Source organism: Labrus bergylta, chromosome 3, assembly GCF_963930695.1.
Source record: "Labrus bergylta chromosome 3, fLabBer1.1, whole genome shotgun sequence".
In the NCBI taxonomy this organism is placed as follows: domain Eukaryota; kingdom Metazoa; phylum Chordata; class Actinopteri; order Labriformes; family Labridae; genus Labrus; species Labrus bergylta.
The window spans coordinates 20,792,341-20,811,194 of NC_089197.1; the positions used below are offsets into that span (position 1 = coordinate 20,792,341).

At 39.9% G+C, this 18,854-nt stretch overlaps 1 protein-coding gene across 2 annotated transcripts in view; it reads right to left on the bottom strand.

The window, feature by feature from the left end:
• Positions 1-441: 441 nt before the first annotated feature.
• The window catches only part of dennd2b (DENN domain containing 2B), a 50,893-nt gene continuing 32,480 nt past the window's right edge, over positions 442-18,854 (bottom strand). For both annotated transcript variants that reach the window (XM_020657552.3, XM_020657550.3), the window contains exons 11-20: positions 18,685-18,754; positions 16,468-16,545; positions 15,232-15,372; positions 14,928-15,076; positions 7,970-8,147; positions 6,837-6,878; positions 6,190-6,301; positions 2,366-2,605; positions 2,009-2,095; positions 442-941 (exon numbers count right to left, since the gene is read on the bottom strand). In XM_020657552.3, the coding sequence (XP_020513208.2) occupies positions 907-941; positions 2,009-2,095; positions 2,366-2,605; positions 6,190-6,301; positions 6,837-6,878; positions 7,970-8,147; positions 14,928-15,076; positions 15,232-15,372; positions 16,468-16,545; positions 18,685-18,754 (1,132 nt within the window). In that variant the 3' untranslated portion in view covers positions 442-906. The remainder of the gene's footprint in view (positions 942-2,008; positions 2,096-2,365; positions 2,606-6,189; positions 6,302-6,836; positions 6,879-7,969; positions 8,148-14,927; positions 15,077-15,231; positions 15,373-16,467; positions 16,546-18,684; positions 18,755-18,854) is intronic.

Sequence of the window (18,854 nt, forward strand, 5' to 3'; positions counted from 1 at the left end):
CCCTGAAACTTCACTTCCATTTACAACAATAATAAAAAATGTGTTCAGCCTAATCCAGACCAGAGAACTCTGTTATTTCACATCAAATGTCACTGTTAATTGTATTATTAGACACCAGCAGAGGAGAAGTAATATGGCGGCCTGACTCCACAGTGAGCCTCTCAGGTTGGAGAGCTAATAACAGCGTGGCAGTGACAGGCACCAGAGTGATGTGTACAGACGTAATAAGGTTACCAGCAGCATGTGGTAGCTGGTGCTAGACTAACTGTGCCTTCTGGGATCCTGCCAGCTTCTCTTAACGCACAGCTTTGGGGGAAGCTGTCATTAATATATATACGAAACAAATGGTGACTTAAAAATTAAAGACATTTGTGATAGCAGCTATGTCAAAATGTTGCATTTTATAACAAACATATTTCACGTTTTTATAAGTGAAGTTAATAATTAACACTCAGGCATTTGTATTTTTTTAACTACCATTTTTTAATAAAAGTTTGCAAAAAGACTCCACAAAGAGTTACTATCATTCTCTCCATCGTCTTGATGCATGTAAAGTTTTTTGGATACACTCCTTAAACAGAGGACAACATTGGGGTGAAATAATGCAACAACAAAAAAAAACATGAACTGTACATCTATGCCCTTGTCACTTCACACACACTCACATAACTCTCTTCACAGTCACACCTGGACATCAGTGGTTACTCTGAGGCTTGCTTGCTGTGTACCGTCCTGCTATCAATATCTCATAATAAGGCACTATAAACATACACTGAAGAGTATCACAGCCAGCTTACAGTGAAATAATATGTACACATGAATACAACGACAAAATAGTGAGAATCAACATCATGTAGAAATGAGACATCAGGTCTTCAGTTTGCTGTAGCATTGCAGGACTTCAATTCAGTTCTTTTTGTGGAGGAACTTTATTTTACTTCCTGAAAACAAATAGAAGACATCATGTCAAATACAAATTTTAATCTAAGACGTTCAATTGAAGTCCGATTTACACACAGAATACATGGACTCAGTCAGATTGAGATAGAGTTTGCCCTTATATGACACTGATTCATCTGTCTACAGTCTGCTTGGAAATCAAAATATCAATTTAAAGTGTTTTTTTAACTATTAAAATGTAAAGGGCCACACAAGACATGTTTGTAGATTAAACAATACTTCATTATGAGTAAGCATATGTCTATCCCTCCTTCAGCGGATACAATCGTTTCTACTCATACATCTTTCTGCAAATGGAGCTCCCACATCCGGGAGAAATACATTTTTTGACCTTTTCATGACCTACTTACAGAGATATCGGTTCTATGCTAATGGCTGCTATCAAGTATGAGTTCAAATCTAAAAAAAAATAAAATGATGAGTTGCAACTGACAGACGTAAATGTTGGTGTCTAGCTCCATCTGGCAAGTATCACAAGTAACCACAGAGTCATGTTTGACTTTACCTTGTAGTGTGAGAGATCTCAACAAAGTTTCAAGAAAAAAATATTTAGATTTTCTTTTCAGGTTGTTAGGCAGCCTGATTTGACAATGCTTCTATTTTTGCATTCTCTGTTTTTTTGTTTGTTTGTTTGTTTGGTTTGGTTTTTTATAGTTAAGGAAACGTTTTGACACCTTTGGCCAGGGACAACAGTAAAAGTAGTCTCTTAGTCAGTTCAGATTTTTCTCATTTCATGTGTTTTTTTTGTTTTCTAAGATGTATTTGGGGTCTTTTTGCCTTCATTTGCAAAGACAGTGGATAGAGTAGGAAATCAGGAAGAGAGAATACGGAATGACATGCGGGAATAGGAGCCTCAGGTTGGACTTGAACCTGGGACACACACTTGGAGGGACTCTGTACACGGGGCATGACCTAACCACCAGGCCATCAGCCCCCAGTGTTTTTTTAAATTCATTTGCAATGCCTCTTTTTTCAGAAACAAACTAAACAAATTTTCATTGAACTCCTTGAAACAGAGTCTAGCCTTGTCTATCGTTACAGGACTCACCAAGGCCTTTGAGAAACTTGTTGACCCCACTCTGCTCTGTGTCCGGCAGCTCCTCCAGATACTGATCCACCCTCTGCTCAAACAAACCTGTAGACATACAAAACACAACAGATACAAAAAAATAGAATATAAAAAATCTCTTAATGACCCAAACAGTTTGAGTTTCTTTGGTCTGCCTAGTAGAACAGTGGTGTGGCCTGAAAACATGCTAATGGTAACTTTTAGCCACTAGAGATCAGTATTACTGCAGTGCCTTCATCTTACTCAAGAATGAAAATCCACACCGAAAAGTTTCCAGGCATCCCATCAAAACTTTTGACGAAAGAGAATATTCATGGAAAGAAATGACTCCTTTACCTTTAGCCCTGGTCTTCCTCAGCTCCCGATCCTGAATGAACCCTGCAAACATCTGTGACTCCATAAAGACGCCCAGGAAACGACGGATGCTTTTTGAGGCCACAGATTTACGGAAGGCCTCTCTCTGGAAGACACGCTCTCCACGCTCATTCTGAGTGATTAACAGCGAGTAATGGCCGATGGTTTCCAGGAAGAAGCGGATAAAGGCCTCTGACACCAGGCTGTTCAACGAGTTATACTCTAAAGAAGAAAAAGGAGGAAGTGCTTCAATACTAACATAACTTACATTTGTATTTATAATCATGAAACAGAAATAAAACAAATAGAGCATTAGAGACGGTTACATGGTTTGGCTCAACATTCACAGCCAACTAAGTAATAAAATGTACCCACAGCTATTGTCAAATCCTCCAGCATCGAATGAACCACAAAAATAAATAATAATTGTGTGGTTTTTGTGGTCGACTTTTTATAACATCCTTTTTTTAAATTGAGTTTGTCAAAGTGTCCCAAAGTACTTATTGATGGAAACACAGGCCTTTATGATTGACGAGCAGAATTACTTCATTAGTTTTACAGCTTTGTATGAAAACTGAAGCTGAAGGGAAAATAATTTGAGTTGAAATAAATACTGATATTGATTATTCCAACAACAGAAGTATGCAGGGGTCGCCTAATGTTGGCAAGGCCTAAACACAATGATAATAAAATGGGTTTTTGATTTCTCTGAGTCCAATTTTTCACATTATTCAAGTAAGTTAGAGTTACTGCTTAACAAAATCACATGACTTCCTTCTGTTTCTTAGTTAGGAATAAGAAAACCTACAACTTTACATCTGTTTTATAATTCATTTTGGGTAATAGTAGTCTGCAGTCTGCTTTCCACATACTATTTCAAAACTCTAGTTCCCATACCGGAGCCGTGTATAGTAGTCCTTAACTTGGTACATTATGCATCAAGCATACTGCAAACGTACCAAAAGTAGATCTCAAAATGTGTATCATACTTAAGTATGTACTCATATAATCAATATTGTCTGCTGCAATTCTTAGGAAGTTGTAGTCAAAGTGGTATACAACGGTACACATGTTGAGGTCGTCTAACATCAAAATTAAGTCACCTAAGTTTGTGACAGGAAGGATAATAAATAACGTTTTCGCCCGGTCTCGAACTGGGGACCTTGCGCGAAAGGTCCCCGGTTCGAGACCGGGCGGAGAGACAATCGCACAGTCAGCCAGACAGCCGGCCACACAGCCAGCCTCACAGTCAACAGGACAGGCGGCCACACAGCCAGCCTCACAGTCAACAGGACAGACGGCCACACAGCCAGCCTCACAGTCAACAGGACAGACGGCCACACAGCCAGCCTCACAGTCAACAGGACAGACGGCCACACAGTCAGCCTCACAGTCAACAGGACAGACGGCCACACAGCCAGCCTCACAGTCAACAGGACAGACGGCCACACAGCCAGCCTCACAGTCAACAGGACAGCCGGCCACACAGCCAGCCTCACAGTCAACAGGACAGCCGGCCACACAGTCAGCCTCACAGTCAACAGGACAGACGGCCACACAGTCAGCCTCACAGTCAACAGGACAGGCGGCCACACAGTCAGCCTCACAGTCAACAGGACAGACGGCCACACAGTCAGCCTCACAGTCAACAGGACAGGCGGCCACACAGTCAGCCTCACAGTCAACAGGACAGCCGGCCACACAGTCAGCCTCACAGTCAACAGGACAGACGGCCACACAGTCAGCCTCACAGTCAACAGGACAGGCGGCCACACAGTCAGCCTCACAGTCAACAGGACAGACGGCCACATAGTCAGCCGGACAGGCGGCACGAGGCAGCCGCACAGTCAGCATACCTGCCACAACTCTTCCTCAAACTGCTTCCCACCCTCCAGCTGTGACTACCTCTTAGGAGGAGTCAATGAGCCAAACATTTTCCTTGGTCGGCTCTCCTTTCTCAGCCATTATGCTTTCCTGTTTTAAAGTAATTTGTTACCTGAGGCTAGCTTAGGCTTTATGTCATTGGTCAAATGCTGTGAATGCATGCTACAATTACTAAGGAGCCCACCTGATAGGTCAATTATCAGCATGTCAAGTGTGACTGTGTCACGTGAAAAATAATAATTGTTATTTCTTATGTCAGACTGCCTTTAGCGAGGTGTTTATAGCACGTTTTTAATGTGGTCACAGTGAGTATGTTAGTGTCAACTTTTTCTGCTTCTTCATGAAGTTTAGTTTTTATCACTGTGTCAAATAAAATATCTGGAAGGTATTTCTCGTACTGTCTTTTCTTGTTATTTATGGTGAAAATGAAATCAATCAATCAGTATTTGTAAAGGGCCAATTCATAACAAGTGTTGTCCAGAGACACAAAATAGAAAATCTGATGATCTAAACTGATATTTAAACACTCATAAATACTGAACATTTCAGTTTCTAGCTTTAACTTGTTTTGAGGTATTTTCAAACTGATTTATTTGACTGAAATTTGACTTGATATAGTCCTTTCATAAGTAATACTGCAGCAGTCTTTGGGGACAATTTTATCTTTTACTTACAATTATTTAGAGTGTAACAGCTACTTATGGGAAATATGTGAGACACTCGGTGTAGTCTTTTATGAAGAATTTGTTTATAGACAAGACATAGTTTATTATAACTATTAAATTTAATTAAACATTTAACAGTAACATTATTCTAATCTTATCTTTCCTCATGATTTGTTCAACAACAGGTGGATGCATTTCACTTTCTCATGTACAATGTAGTGAATTATTCTGATCCAAATATTGGATTTTTTTTTTGGGGTCGAGCTGGATTTGAACCTGCTCAAACCTGAGGTGCCTCCGCTTCATGGATTTGTCCTCTACAGCTATACGCGGCCTCTGTGAGAAAACCAGGAATCCTAACCGCTAGACCACATGGGACATGCCTCACACAGAGATTTCTGTGGATTCAATTGCTGTTATATTTGTTTATCTTTCAAACGTCGTTTTGAATATATTTTGTTGGTGTTTGCCTATTTTCTCTAATATTTATAATATTTATTGTAAACAGTAACACTAGGTGCCATAAGCCCACTGTCTAAACAGTGGTACTGTCTATGACATAGTACTTTAAGAGCACTACATTTTTGCATCTAGTATTATAAGTCAAAGTCAGACTTTAACATCCATTGAGTCTAACAGGATGTTGGTTGGCCTTCATCAGTGTCTTGCTTTGGTTAGTACATTAGCAGGAACAGGTTGTGATTGACATGCAGCAGATGTAGTAAGACCACAGACTGTGAGCTGTTTTATTTTGGAGAAGAATGTGGAAAGCAGAGACAGAAAGTCTGGGCTGTATGCTCTATTCAAGATGAATCATTTCTTAGGATCATTTCTGACACACTTGAGCACATTTAGGAACATTTTAATTCCACATTTTATCAGGAATAAACACCTCAAAATCCTCATTCCCATACTGAGAGTTGAACCCAGGCCGCCTGGGTGAAAACCAGGAATCCTAACCGATAGACCATATGGGATATAGAGACACTTAAGTGGGAGAAGATTTGATTACTATTTGCCTCCACTGAGCACAGCATGTACCTTTCATTATCAGTAATGGCACATTATCTCACCTGACCTAGGCTGATGTTTTATGACTCACTGTCATGATGAGTAGTCTGTACGGAGAACGTCATCTTAAACGAGTTTCACAGAGATTCAGACTGAACATGTTCTGTCACAGAGACTGTTTCTCCAATTAACAAGGGAAACTTTGTCTCTGTGGGGGGGGGGGGAGATGATTCGTCACTTATTCACCTTCGTCTGACTCGCTGTCAGAGTCCTGATTGATGATGTCATTCCTCTGCTCCAGAGCTTGTTCAAGGGCTGCCTGAAGTTTCCGTGGTAACAGGGAGGCCTCGTCGTCCATCTGTAAAGGACAGAAAACACTGCGGTCACAAGTGAAATGGTGAAACAAAAAAGCTCAAAGGCTAAAATTATGACACAGAGTGGCATGTTTTAAAACCCTGTTTAATATAAGAGAGAGGGAAACACACATTCTGCACCCTGCAAATGAAGACTTGTGTTCATAAGCAAGAAAAATGTACTCAGCTACATTTTTTGCAAAGTTGGTCTAAAATGAATAGTAACTGTGGCTAATGTCTGCTAGATTTAATTAGATAACTTTAATTAACTTTTTTATCCGTCAAACAAATGTTACTAAGACCATTTGCTGATTTTATAGCATTGATAATGTTTCATATGTTTGAGCATTCCAATGGCTGTGATACTAATATTTTTATTGAGCACCAAATACCTTGGCTTAAATACATCAAAGGTCCAACGCTTGTCTAAAAGGACATATTCAAAGACACTCAAAACCATTTGAAAATGAATGGAAATTGCCAGTTGTCCCTGCATACAGTAGTCTAAGTTTCTGGTCAGTTTATTTATTATTCCCTTACCTGTCGGATGAATCTGTCAGTTCCTAGGTCAACCATTAAAGCCTATAAAGAAGTAAAAAAGAGCACGTTACAATCAACAATTATTTTATTTTCCACAGGTATAACTTTTTATTCCACATAATTTTTTTTTTTTCTGCAAAACAAAATCTGTTTGAAAAAACATCTTTGAAGAAACTCCTGCACAAAATAAAGATTGATAACACAAAGGAGTGAGTCAATTTAAGCCAGGAGAAGTGTAGAATAAGACAGCAGATGTTGCTGATAGCATGTTAACAGCTACTTCCTTCTTAACTATGATTGACACGTGTGTTGTCTCACATAAATCAGCTCACTGAGAAGTACAGTTCAGATGGAGGTAACACTGAGATAAAATAATTTTTATTAGAAAACCAGATGCAAAACCAAAACCTGCAAAACCAATTAAGGGCAATGCTTCACTGTGTTTCTTCTGCCAGAATGTTTAATGGGAACCAAAATTGGTATAAAAGAGAGGCCATAGGTCAGCTACTCAAACTACCTGATGTAAACATCTGTACATTGTATAAAATGTGATTAAGGGATTTTTTGCTTGTCGTTTAATAAACTATGTATCGGCTTGATTATCAACATGATCTAGTGATATATGAGCAGGGTTACCAGTACTGACTAAAGAGTTTATCTAAATTAACTTATCTCTCAACCGTGCATTTCACATCGTTTTGATGTCAATGCTGCATGTTCACAACTCGTTGCACTGCCCCCAAGTGGTCAACGAAAACAAAACAATGAATGCACCTTGGAGTTGATCTGTTCTAGTTCTAATAGGTGTGATCTAAATGAATGGCTTTGTCTGAATTCACATGGCTAGTTCCTTTATATAATCAAACTAGAGGTAGAACAGCAACAAAAAAATACACTTTTTTAAGGAATTACTGTAAATCTCTGTTGTTGTAATGTACCAGCTATGACACTAGTATGCCCCCATATAAGAAATCGGCTTCAATTCAGGGAAAAACAGATAAAATTAAAAAAAGGCACAGAAAAATCAGGAACATGAAGATGATGCAGGAGACAAAGATTTGAATATGAAAAGTGGAAAAGAAAGCTCGCTTAGGGGTAGACCGTCTGAGAAAACACAGAGGCAGTGTCCTCACCTCTTCCACGGGCAGCTCCTTGAGTTTGGGCAGAGAGCTGGACAGAAGCCCCACCAGGAAGGGTGTGGGGCAGCAAACGATATCCAACATGGACGCAGGTAGCACAGGGATGAAGGTGTGTTGCCAGGAGAAAGGGTAGAGCAGTGCCACCACTGCATGCATGCAGCTGGACAGGGTACTGATGATGAGATAAAAATGTTTTTATTAAGAAGCATTGAAACAATACCGCTTGGTATAAAACTGAGTCGCACAGTCAAAACAAGGCAAATGCTTCAATAGATAATCTTTTTTTTTTTCACACTGAAAGGGGAGTGAAGTATTCACATGGCAGCCATCTTCTTTTGTTGCCCACTCAGGGTGGCAAAAGAAAAAACAGTTATAGACAGCCTGAGTTATTATAGCTGGCTAATAACTAGCGTATATTACCATCAGCTAGGAAGTATCTATATAAATAACATGACATCTTTAAAGTGTTGTACGATAAAATGTGATGCATTAGATCCACACTTTTGGCAAATGACACTATTTCCATATTGTAAAACACAAGCCCAAGGAAACAGTAGCATTATAGCCTATAAGCTAGCTATCAGCAGAATGCTAACATTAGCTGTTGACGCCGTAGTATGATGAGTAAAAACTTGAAGGGCACAGAGTAGGCTATATATCCATCATTACGCTTTTCACCCAGGTTAAATAACCGTTGATCCCCTTTTCCTTTAACACACACTTCATATGAAGCATAAACAGCACAGTTAAGAACAATACAGTTCACTTTTTTTTTCGATTTCACTTAAATTCCTGTCTCTCTCTGGCTTTATGCACATGATCTACAAGCCACTGATAGGATGTGTGAGCCCATTAAAAGCATTATTGTGACATTAATCTTGTCTTTATGGGTGGCAACACTCTGACATGTCCACATAGTTAAGCTGGAGGCTTGTTGATGCACTACCAAAAAAAGCACCAGTTTGGTTTAAGTCCGACAGCTGTGGTATAAAACTGGGATCACAAATAGCAGCATGCTTTCTCACGATCCGTCGCTTGTTGACAGTGGCTGACCCTCCTCCCCTCTGTCCTCTACATACTGTCCAGTCCATGTACACAAAGAGAGTGAAAATAAACTGTACCGGCACACACAGAGACGCACACACACAACCCACACACACACAAGTGAGGACTAAACCATTAAGGATCAAGAACAAGACCAGGGATAAAACATGGTATGCAAACGCACCCCACTTGAGATATATACACTTTCAAAAGAACATCACACTTAACAAAAGTGACTCCCTTTGCTTTGACCTCTCATTCACACTTATTTTCAGCTCTAGTGTAAGAAACTTTAACTTCATTTCAGAGTGAAAAACTGAAAACAGACATAATTATTCCTGTTCCTGAGTTCAATGACAAATGTTCCCCCATTCTTCATTTCGGCTTTTAAGCACTTTATCTTAACTTTCCATGACTTGCACTGCAAAGATTAAAATGTGTTCCATTGACAGGGAAAAATAGAATTACACAAGAGAAACCCAAAAAACTGCAATAACCCGCAGCCTTTTTAATCCTTTTCCAGTTCACTCATAACATGAAGCACTTGCAGCTTTGCTTTGGCTGGTCTGATTTCCATTTGCCCGAGGAGGGCTCGATAATTCTTAACAGATCCCATCCCCGAGGTTTGACGAGTTCCAACAGGGAAAGATGGGGCACAGATCTCAGAAAAACCTTTGCCACAGGCTACATGTGGCCCTTCACGCCACTGATACCAAAAGGATCAATTACACTCACTCCTCAACCACACACTCCTGGGAGAGGATGAACTTGCAATGAAAACACTCTGCACTACCAGAGGTTGCCACTCAACCCTGGAGAGAAAGAGGGACATTCCTGTTAGATCCAGACCAAGCCTGCAGACCATACATGAGTCAAATACTTATATAAAAATCATAAAAATCCTGTACATGAAATAAAAAACAACCATCGTGAATGACAAACTCTGATAAGACATATTGGCAACGGGACATTTTTTTGTATTTTATTTTTATTTGATGACGTTTTATTGCGTTGGGTCTGTGTATGTAGATGGGTATAGAAGTTTAAATTTAGCAGTTTGAACTATGATGTATTGTTGTATGCACAAGGAGTATCTCTAGGGATTAGATGTTGGTCGATTCCATTATTTTGGTCCAAACAGATTGTCATAAAAACGGTCTATAAATACCTAAATACCCTCAAAACAATATGTCATGTTAGCCTTAGATGTACTTAGTATTCATTGCTAATAAGTAAATGTAGGCATGACTATAACTTCAAATAAGATGGCAATTATGGGAACCATCATTTCAACACTGATGGGAGCACGTCAGCATGCTGATGTTGACATGATGATGTTGTTTACCACTTAGCATGGCTGTGTAATGTGCAGCCTCAGTTGTTTCAGCATGGCTCTATTTGTTTGATCTCATAGCCTTTTCCTTGACTGGCTTGTATGGGATTTTACAAATGTTTCAGGCTGAATAACTTCTAAAAGAACAGCACACATTTTCACTGATTCTTATGAAGCAACAATCTATGTGTGGACTGGTTTTAAATTAGACTTTATCATACAGAGATGATAAAAGAAGATGGAGCATTTTCAGTGTTTAACCTCAACATTTGCTGCTAAATGTGAAAAGATGCAAGCATAGAATAAGCTTCAATGATTCATTTGGCTAATTTTAATATGATTACACACCTAACAGTCCTGTTAATTTATAATTCAACACAACGGAAAAGAGAGAATAACCGGTGCGGTCTGTGCAGAGCAGTTATGTGTTGAGGTTTGGGAGCTAATCCTGACATATTAGCTCTCGTAGCTCTGCCAGGCCTGGTTTAGTGTGTGCGAAACTGAACTGGCAGATACTCCAGGAAACATGGGATCCAGAGGCTTAGTCCATGAAGCCCGGGGGAGGAGGGAAAATGTCTGTGTCCGAAACAGAGAGAGGTTGGGAGACAAAAGCCTGCATCACAGCATGCCTCACAGATCAACTAAACACACTGCAACGTGTCTACCAGTCATGGCATTGCAAGACTCATTCCAAAGACAGAGGACAAAGAGGAGAAGACTGAGACAAACTGAACACAGCTGTCAGACACCAGCTGTGCTGCAAAGTTTTGTAAAAGCAATGTTGAAGCGCTTCCAAAGCTCAAAACAACACCTAAAATGATGTAAAGAGGCAACCGCGTAGACATGGACCTATAGGACTCCTTATGAAAGGCTGCACATGGTTTATTTTTATCCTCCAGCAGAACGTTCTGAGCTCCCTTAGTCCCCAAATGGTTTTCCTTCACTTCCTGTCTTTTAGGATCTCTCAGGTCTCAGGCTTCCCAGACAGCAACAGCAGGAGCCATTTTGCACTGAGGAATGGGTCCTCGATGAGAAATTCTATACGAGTTCTTATTTAAACCACAAAAACGCCTGAGTTTGATCAGTGCCGTCTGGAAAGCAGACATGTGTGTGCAGGTGTTTGTGAACGAGAGCGTCTACATGTTTCTACATGTGGGCCCGAAACATCCACAAGATTGACACTGATGTAAAAATCAGCTGGTCAGTCGCTGAGGAGGCCAAGTTGTCTCTTAACTTGTTGAAAAACAGAACAAATTTCACATGTTTACATTGTGGGGATTCCAATCGAGTTCTGAGTTAAACACCACATGGGAACTGGTTAAGTTGTTAAAAGCTGTTTTGGCAGCATGCCAGCTATGCAGACCACGTTACAGAAAGCGTTTGAGAACGACAAAGGGCTTAATGACATGAGCATGCTTCCACACTGATTAGAAAATGCCAGCAGCTATGGTAATAACTCTACCTGTCTGAGGGTTACAGCCAACATTGATCATAATACTGCAGCTGCAAAATGTTTTACTTCCAGACAGCTGGATTATTCCAAGAATAAAAATGTCACCAAAAACTAAACATAATGGAAAGCCTTTCAATGTACTTTTTATAATTTAAATACCAGTTTTGTTACTGAAACATAAGTGGACCAAACTTTACAGCATTAAGGGAAACTTGTAAGAGCATCTACTGTATGCCAAATTCAAGCAGCCTCCAAGCAGCCTCCAAGCAGCGTGACCCAAGAAGCCATTGTTAAGTTACTCTAACTTAATCATTCCTTCTATTTCTGTCAAATATTCACATCTCATCTTTCATCTGATTTCTTACTTGTGCTACTTCAATCTACATGCAGCCTCCACCTCCTGTAACAGTTCATCTCTGCATTCATTTATTATTTTATATTCCCTTTAAGAGGGAGGCAAATCAAAATAAAGCATTGAAGATGGTAGGATTCAATCATCTGAACGATGGAATCACACCAGAGAAAGTCATTTGATTCAAATCTAAAGTAACACTTGTAGGAGAACTTCGATGCCATGCCAAGAGATCAATCGAAACTTGCAAACACAATTTGGTAACTGTCGTCATATTTAGCCTGAGGGCTGACGGAGGCTGTTTACATAAGTCTACAGCTCTGTCAAAACTCGGTCAGTATCTGCAGGTCAATTGAGTTAAGCAATTACAGAGCGACACAGTTGATGATGAATTTATCCGATTAGCCGTCCAACTTGTTATTACAGGCTTAGGATGGGGAAATTCACTTTGAAAGATATTGACTGTGCAGACTTGGATGTAGAGGCAAACATCTGTCTGGTAAAACAACAAAGGTTTCTGTGTAATATGACAATAGCTAAGAGAATGAGAGAAATCAAAGACACGAGACATCGAGGACCCTATCGAGAACTAGTGCCCAACTTCTCCTCCTTTTTTCTGCTTCTGTTGGATATATACATTTCAAGGGGAAAAACATACATCATCTACTACTGCTGAGGTATTTTGGGAATGGATTATGTGCCAGAGCCCCAGAGGGAGCAACTCTTTTATCATTGGAGTCATTAATGCTGCAGTGTGGCCCTGTCACTGTTTCACAAGAAACCAAAACACAGGAGCTCTGCATATATGCATGCATGCTTACATGTTTAAACCACTGATTAAACCCTTTGAACAGATTATACAGAATGATTAAATATTAAAGACTCATTTATAGCTCATGTTTTTATATTCTTTACAAGGTTGTTTCAGTCATGCAACTTCCTTCCTCTACAGGAAGACATTGTAACCGTTGAGCTGCTTCAGTGATTAACATTTGTCAATTTGAATTGTAGCTTGGATGGAAGATGCATGCATGCTGATCATTAGCAGGTTTATTGTTTGCCATATTCACCATTTAATTTGAAGCATGTTAGCATGCTAGAATTGCTTATAAGCAGAATACAGAAAGCAAAGCTGAGGTTTCCAGGGATTTGGTCATAAACTAGACTCTAGACTTTATGAAGTTGTTAGAAAAACACTGAAAAGGTCATTCAACTTAATCCTGAGGGGACTTTGAATGTCTGTACCAACTATTCTAAAAATTGAGTAATAGTCGTTGAAACAGTTCTTTCAAAACCACACATACAAACATCATGTTGGCAGAAAAAGAAAATGTGATGTCCAAAGTTAGAAGGATGTATCCTCTGGGAAACACATGGATGTACTTTGTTGTAAACTTAATAATGAGTGATGAAGCTTGACTGAACCTCGTTTTTTCTCCTCTGGAAGTTTGAGTATCTCTTCAGGAAAAAGGTTATGGATTGCTTGTAATCAAACACCAATATATCATGGTAATATAGTATCTTAGACTTCCTCATGATTCCCACCCTGTAACTCCTTGATGTTATCACCTCTGGTAATGAGCAGCTTTGAGCTGTCTTCTCCAGGGACGCAGAAAGTGCCATGGATCATACTTAGGGAGTGAACGTGGCATCATAAGTCAAACGGTGACAGTCGAGCCACAGATCACAGGGGGCAGAGTCGCACACAGGAAGTACATTCCTTCTCCTCACAGTCACTGCCCCCACTGATGTTTGTTTAAACTTGGCTTTGATACATGGAGAGATTTCTGTTCTGCTCAAATCTCCTCCCACTCCACCCTCGCCTCTAAAAGTATCCCTCTCTTTTCTGTTACAAGAGAACAGACTGGGACACCGAGTCCCTGGAGAGTCTTCGAATCTTATCAGCCCCACCCTGTCCTCCTCTGGCTGTGACTCTCACTGCATGACCCACTTTTATTCTGCTATTATCCTGCCTGACTGACTTGCTAACTGACTGACACGATGTCTGATTTTTTAAATACTTATCAATACTTTATTATCCAAACAGTTCCATTAGATCCCCTCCAGTAGATCAGCTGTCTGTGTGTGCTATCACCAGCCCAGACAAAACCCCACACAGAAAGGCCCCTGTCCAGCTGGTTCAGCGCTAACCACTGCACCACCCTGCAGCCTTCAGACAATCCCAGAAGCATAAAACAACCACAGTAAACCACACAGGTCATACAAAAGCAAATACAATATGCAATAAAATTGTCCATTCATTGTGAGTGAGACAAATATTTCTGTCAAAAATAAGCCAACTGTCACTTTAAGATTGTCCCTTTTTCAAACTCTAAACAACCATAATTATTGATCATATTAGTCATTCTGCCCCCCCACCCCCCACCCCTATTGTTCCAGCTATTCTTAACCAGAGGGACACAGGGGCTGATTCGGGGTGATGTATGTCCTGTACAGTTTGTTCATGTTTTACAGGACTCCATGTGGGATTTTATCAATAAATCCAGAGAAAACATCTGGGAAATCTTTATCAGGACTGATTTGTAAGAAATGATCTATTCCAAAGAACTACTGTCTGTTGATTAAAAAACAATAGCTATAATGGCCAATTACCTATAAAATATGTTCAAAGGCTAGCATTGTAGGAGGTAAAGTATAACCTAATTAAATCTGCTACAGGAAAACAAAGCAAGCTAAGCAGCGTCCATTGTGTTGAATAATAGTTTTGAGGTTATATTCTCAGAGAGAGGGATCAATCTCTGAGTCTCACCTGAGTTTATCAGCCACAAAGATGACTCTGCGTTCCAGCAACAGAGAGGCAAAGACTCGTATCACCTGCCGTACACCGAGGCAGCTAAAAAGACTGTCAAAGTCCACATGCTCCAGTCTGGAGTCCGTGGGTCGCCTCAGCTCGATGACCTGAGAGACCAGAATATTATGTGAAATTTGAGTCATCACAGAATGAATGATTCAGTAAGAAATTTTCTTTTAAACACCCATATCATTTTTTATTTTACCTAAATAAAAATAAAAGAGTTTTAAATCAGTTGTTCTGCTTTTGAATGAGCTCTGACCTCATTTCCTGCTCCAGGCAGAAAGGTCTTCACTTTGATAATCTTCCCTGGTGCAGGGAAGGGCGACTCCATCAGACTCCTCATGAAGGGATAAACTAGGGCTGCTGAGACGCCTCGTCGCCGCTCCACTTCGTCCAGGATCTGAACATGGAAGGACAAAGCAGTGTTAGGTTCACATATTTGAGAGTGTTATGACCTCAGAAACATTCATGTGACTGGAAATGTGTTTTTGCTGAAGGGGTGTAGGGTCCCAGAAAGACAGAAAAAAGGGTCACTGTTAATGAGGTTATTGACCAAGGTGACAATTCTTCTGAAAATAATATTATGTGTTTAACTAGAAGCATTTGTCTGGAACTCAGTATTAATTTTTATATTTTTAGAAATATCAAATGATTTTTTTCCAAGCCTGTGGGATTGGAAAATTCCATCTAGTGTGCCTGTCGGTCTGTTTTGGTCCAAGCTGCCTCTGTTCTGGGACGTGATTGGAGAATCACTTCTATTCAAGGTCATATGACATCACCTCTGTCTGTCTGTCTGTCTGTCTGTCTGTCTCTCTCTCTCTCTCTCTCTCACACACACACACAACTCTCTCTAAAATCAAACAGAAGCACTTACTGTAAGTACTTTGATTTCTTGTATTTTCTTCTCAGGTTTGCTGCTCTACAACTGGCTTAAAGTCATTTTTCTGTTCAAGTTCCTTAAAATTACATGCTGCAATACTATAAAAACTCAGCTAGTTAACACTTTTAATAAACTGAATAAGAAAATATAATCTTCAGTGCACTGTTGTTATTCAGCCTCAACTTAACAGCTAGAAGGTTATTGTTTTTTTCCACAGCCAATAATCGCAGTTTGATAGTCGTCCATATAGGCTTCAGGCCCAGACAATACATACTGCAGATTCTTAAGAATGACATAAAGCAGACTTTTTGTTTGAACACTCTGGACTTCCTTGTGTTGAATTTATATAGAATCAGATAAGGCTGAAAAGTCAAACAGAGTGACTGCTCTGCTCCGTGTAAACACCACAGAGTCAAAAGTAAAGGAAACAATAACTCTGGGAAAGTAAAAAAAAAAAAGAAGAAGACTGAAATAAGGTTTTGCAATAATCAGGTGGTGAAAGTAATTTTAACCAAAGCTACTACACCACAGATTGTGATCAAACTGTGTGTGTGTGTGCGTGTGTGTGTGTGCGTGCGTGCGTGTGTGTGTATATGTGTTCAAGACTGAACTCACTGTAGAGAACAAGTCAAAACAGCCCAGTCTGCTGATGACACAGTACACCTCTGGAAGGCGAGGTCCTTTCCCGGTGGGCTGTAAGAGAAAAGAGACGGGGACTCATTGGACACGGATGTTTGTAGAGAAGATAAGTATTCACAGAAACTCTGACACATCTGCGATATCATAACTTTTGCTCCTATGTATAGTGTGGGGAAAATTTACTGTAAGGTGAGCCCCTTAAATAAATTGACTGCATTTCCCATTATGTAACCTTTGGCAGAGCCTCCATCCACTGTTCACGTTTTACAAACACCACAGCCCAATTTTCTTAAATACAAGCTTTCTGCTTGAAGCTCCGATGTGGAGTCTTTAGCTGGTTACAAAAAAGACTGAAATTATGGATGCCGCTTCATGGCCTACAAGAGGATACCAGAGTGTCAACAACCAGATTGATCATTTCTAAATATTTATCTATCATTAATTGAAATTGCTGCAATGAGGTAAGTAGGTTTAGATTTTCCACAGCAAAGATTCTCAGTGAGAGATACAATTGACTGATAGCAAAAGAGGTGGACTAGATTTTTTTGTTTAAAAAAAAACAGGATGAGATAAGATGTACAGCTTTGTCCACAGGGAGTGCTAAAATTAACACAAACCAAAAGTACCTCACAGGACCTTTAAATATAGTACCTTCCATCTAACCTTTGGCATGTTAAAAAGCCTGATTGTCATTGGGGGAGGTTGCTAAAGTTTGCTGACCCAATCAGAGCAGAAAAGTTGGAAAAAGTGACTTTTTGATTCGATTTAGGACCAGTGGACTATACTGCTTGCTTTAGTTTTAAGATAAGATGTTTGTGTAGAGCAGCTAAAGATTTCTAATCTAGGGAAGTGATTCAAAGTGAAAGTCTTTTCATGTGGAAACCAGCTTCCTAAACACAGGTGGTTTATCTGCTCCTGCTGATAGTATCTGTTTTCCTCTGTACACTCACAGACCATTATGTGCTTGAGACACAGACACCCAAACACACAGACACAAATGAACACAAGCACTCAAGAAACACAAATCCACTTGTCCATATTAGGTATACAATTTTCTCCTCTTGTTTCTCCTCCGCTTTTTTCAAATGGATGATTAAATCAACTATGTGGAGGCTGATTCAAGTCCTCAGGAATGCTCGGTTATTGCCAATGGCTGGTTGGACAGCAGGAAGGAGGAAAGAAGAGGAAAGAGGATGAAACAAAGTCACTGGAGGGGAGCAGCTCACCTCGTCCTCTACCGTCATTAAAATCTGATTCTATCAGGATGAATCTCAGATCAACAGAGCACATCAGAGAATTTTAAAACGGGTTTATTCTGGTTAGAGAATTCCCCAAAATTTCCTCCTGTTTTTCAGCTCATGCGCACATAATCAGTGGTACAGACACTCCCAGTAAACCTCCGAGAGCATACACACTGTAGTACTGTAAACACGCTCAAAAAAACCATACAGCAAACAAAAAACTACCACCACATTCACAAAATCCCACACAGCTGTGATCTCTACCCACAAGCTAAATGTAGTGCTCAACAGAAAACTTCAAAGCTCTCTTTGGACTCATTATGAAGAAGAATGCTCCACAGTGACAAAGTTAGGATTTTTCCGGGTTTCTCTTTGTCTGCCTTTCCTGAGAAACTCTAGTAAATGTGTCAATCCTAACTTTTTTCAAATCTGTAATTATAATGTTCTCATCACATTAAAATGTACTCTATGGCACAGACTGAAAGATTAACACCATTTAAACATTATGGAGCATCTCTATGTCTTTGTTTTTTTCTTTTATTGGTTACGTATATTGATTGTTAATGCTTGTTATTAGATGGTGGTGTGGTTTGAATGTTTGTTATTCCAGATGTTTCTTTTACGTCTATTTCCTCTGTAAATGTTAACATGAAAAGGCAATGACATCTCAAAAATATGAACTGCATGTTCATCAGCAGCTGTTTTAATGAGCTGGTGAATCTTTTACCGTGTGCATGTTCTGTTTTTTTTTAGTCATGGGCACATTTTTAATTATCTTTTTTGCTGTACTTGTTTACTTTCCGGTTACCATGGTTGATGGTCATGCAACACATCAGTGCCCCCCCCCCACAGGAAAAAGTTATCACATGTTCACATAAAAAACAGTCTGTCAAAACAAACAGGCTCAGCAGGGTGTGAAAAGGGAGCGGGGGGGTGAGCAGCAATAACTTACCAGCAGGCGTCTGCAGTACCCAAACCTCCTGCTGCCGTCCTCTCCGGTCAGCATGAAGGAGAAGGTCTCACTGTGGGGGAAAACAAACGTATATGCACATGAGAAGCAACACAAAAACACATGTAGAACATACACAAACATCTAATAATAAATATTCAGAGCAAATAACA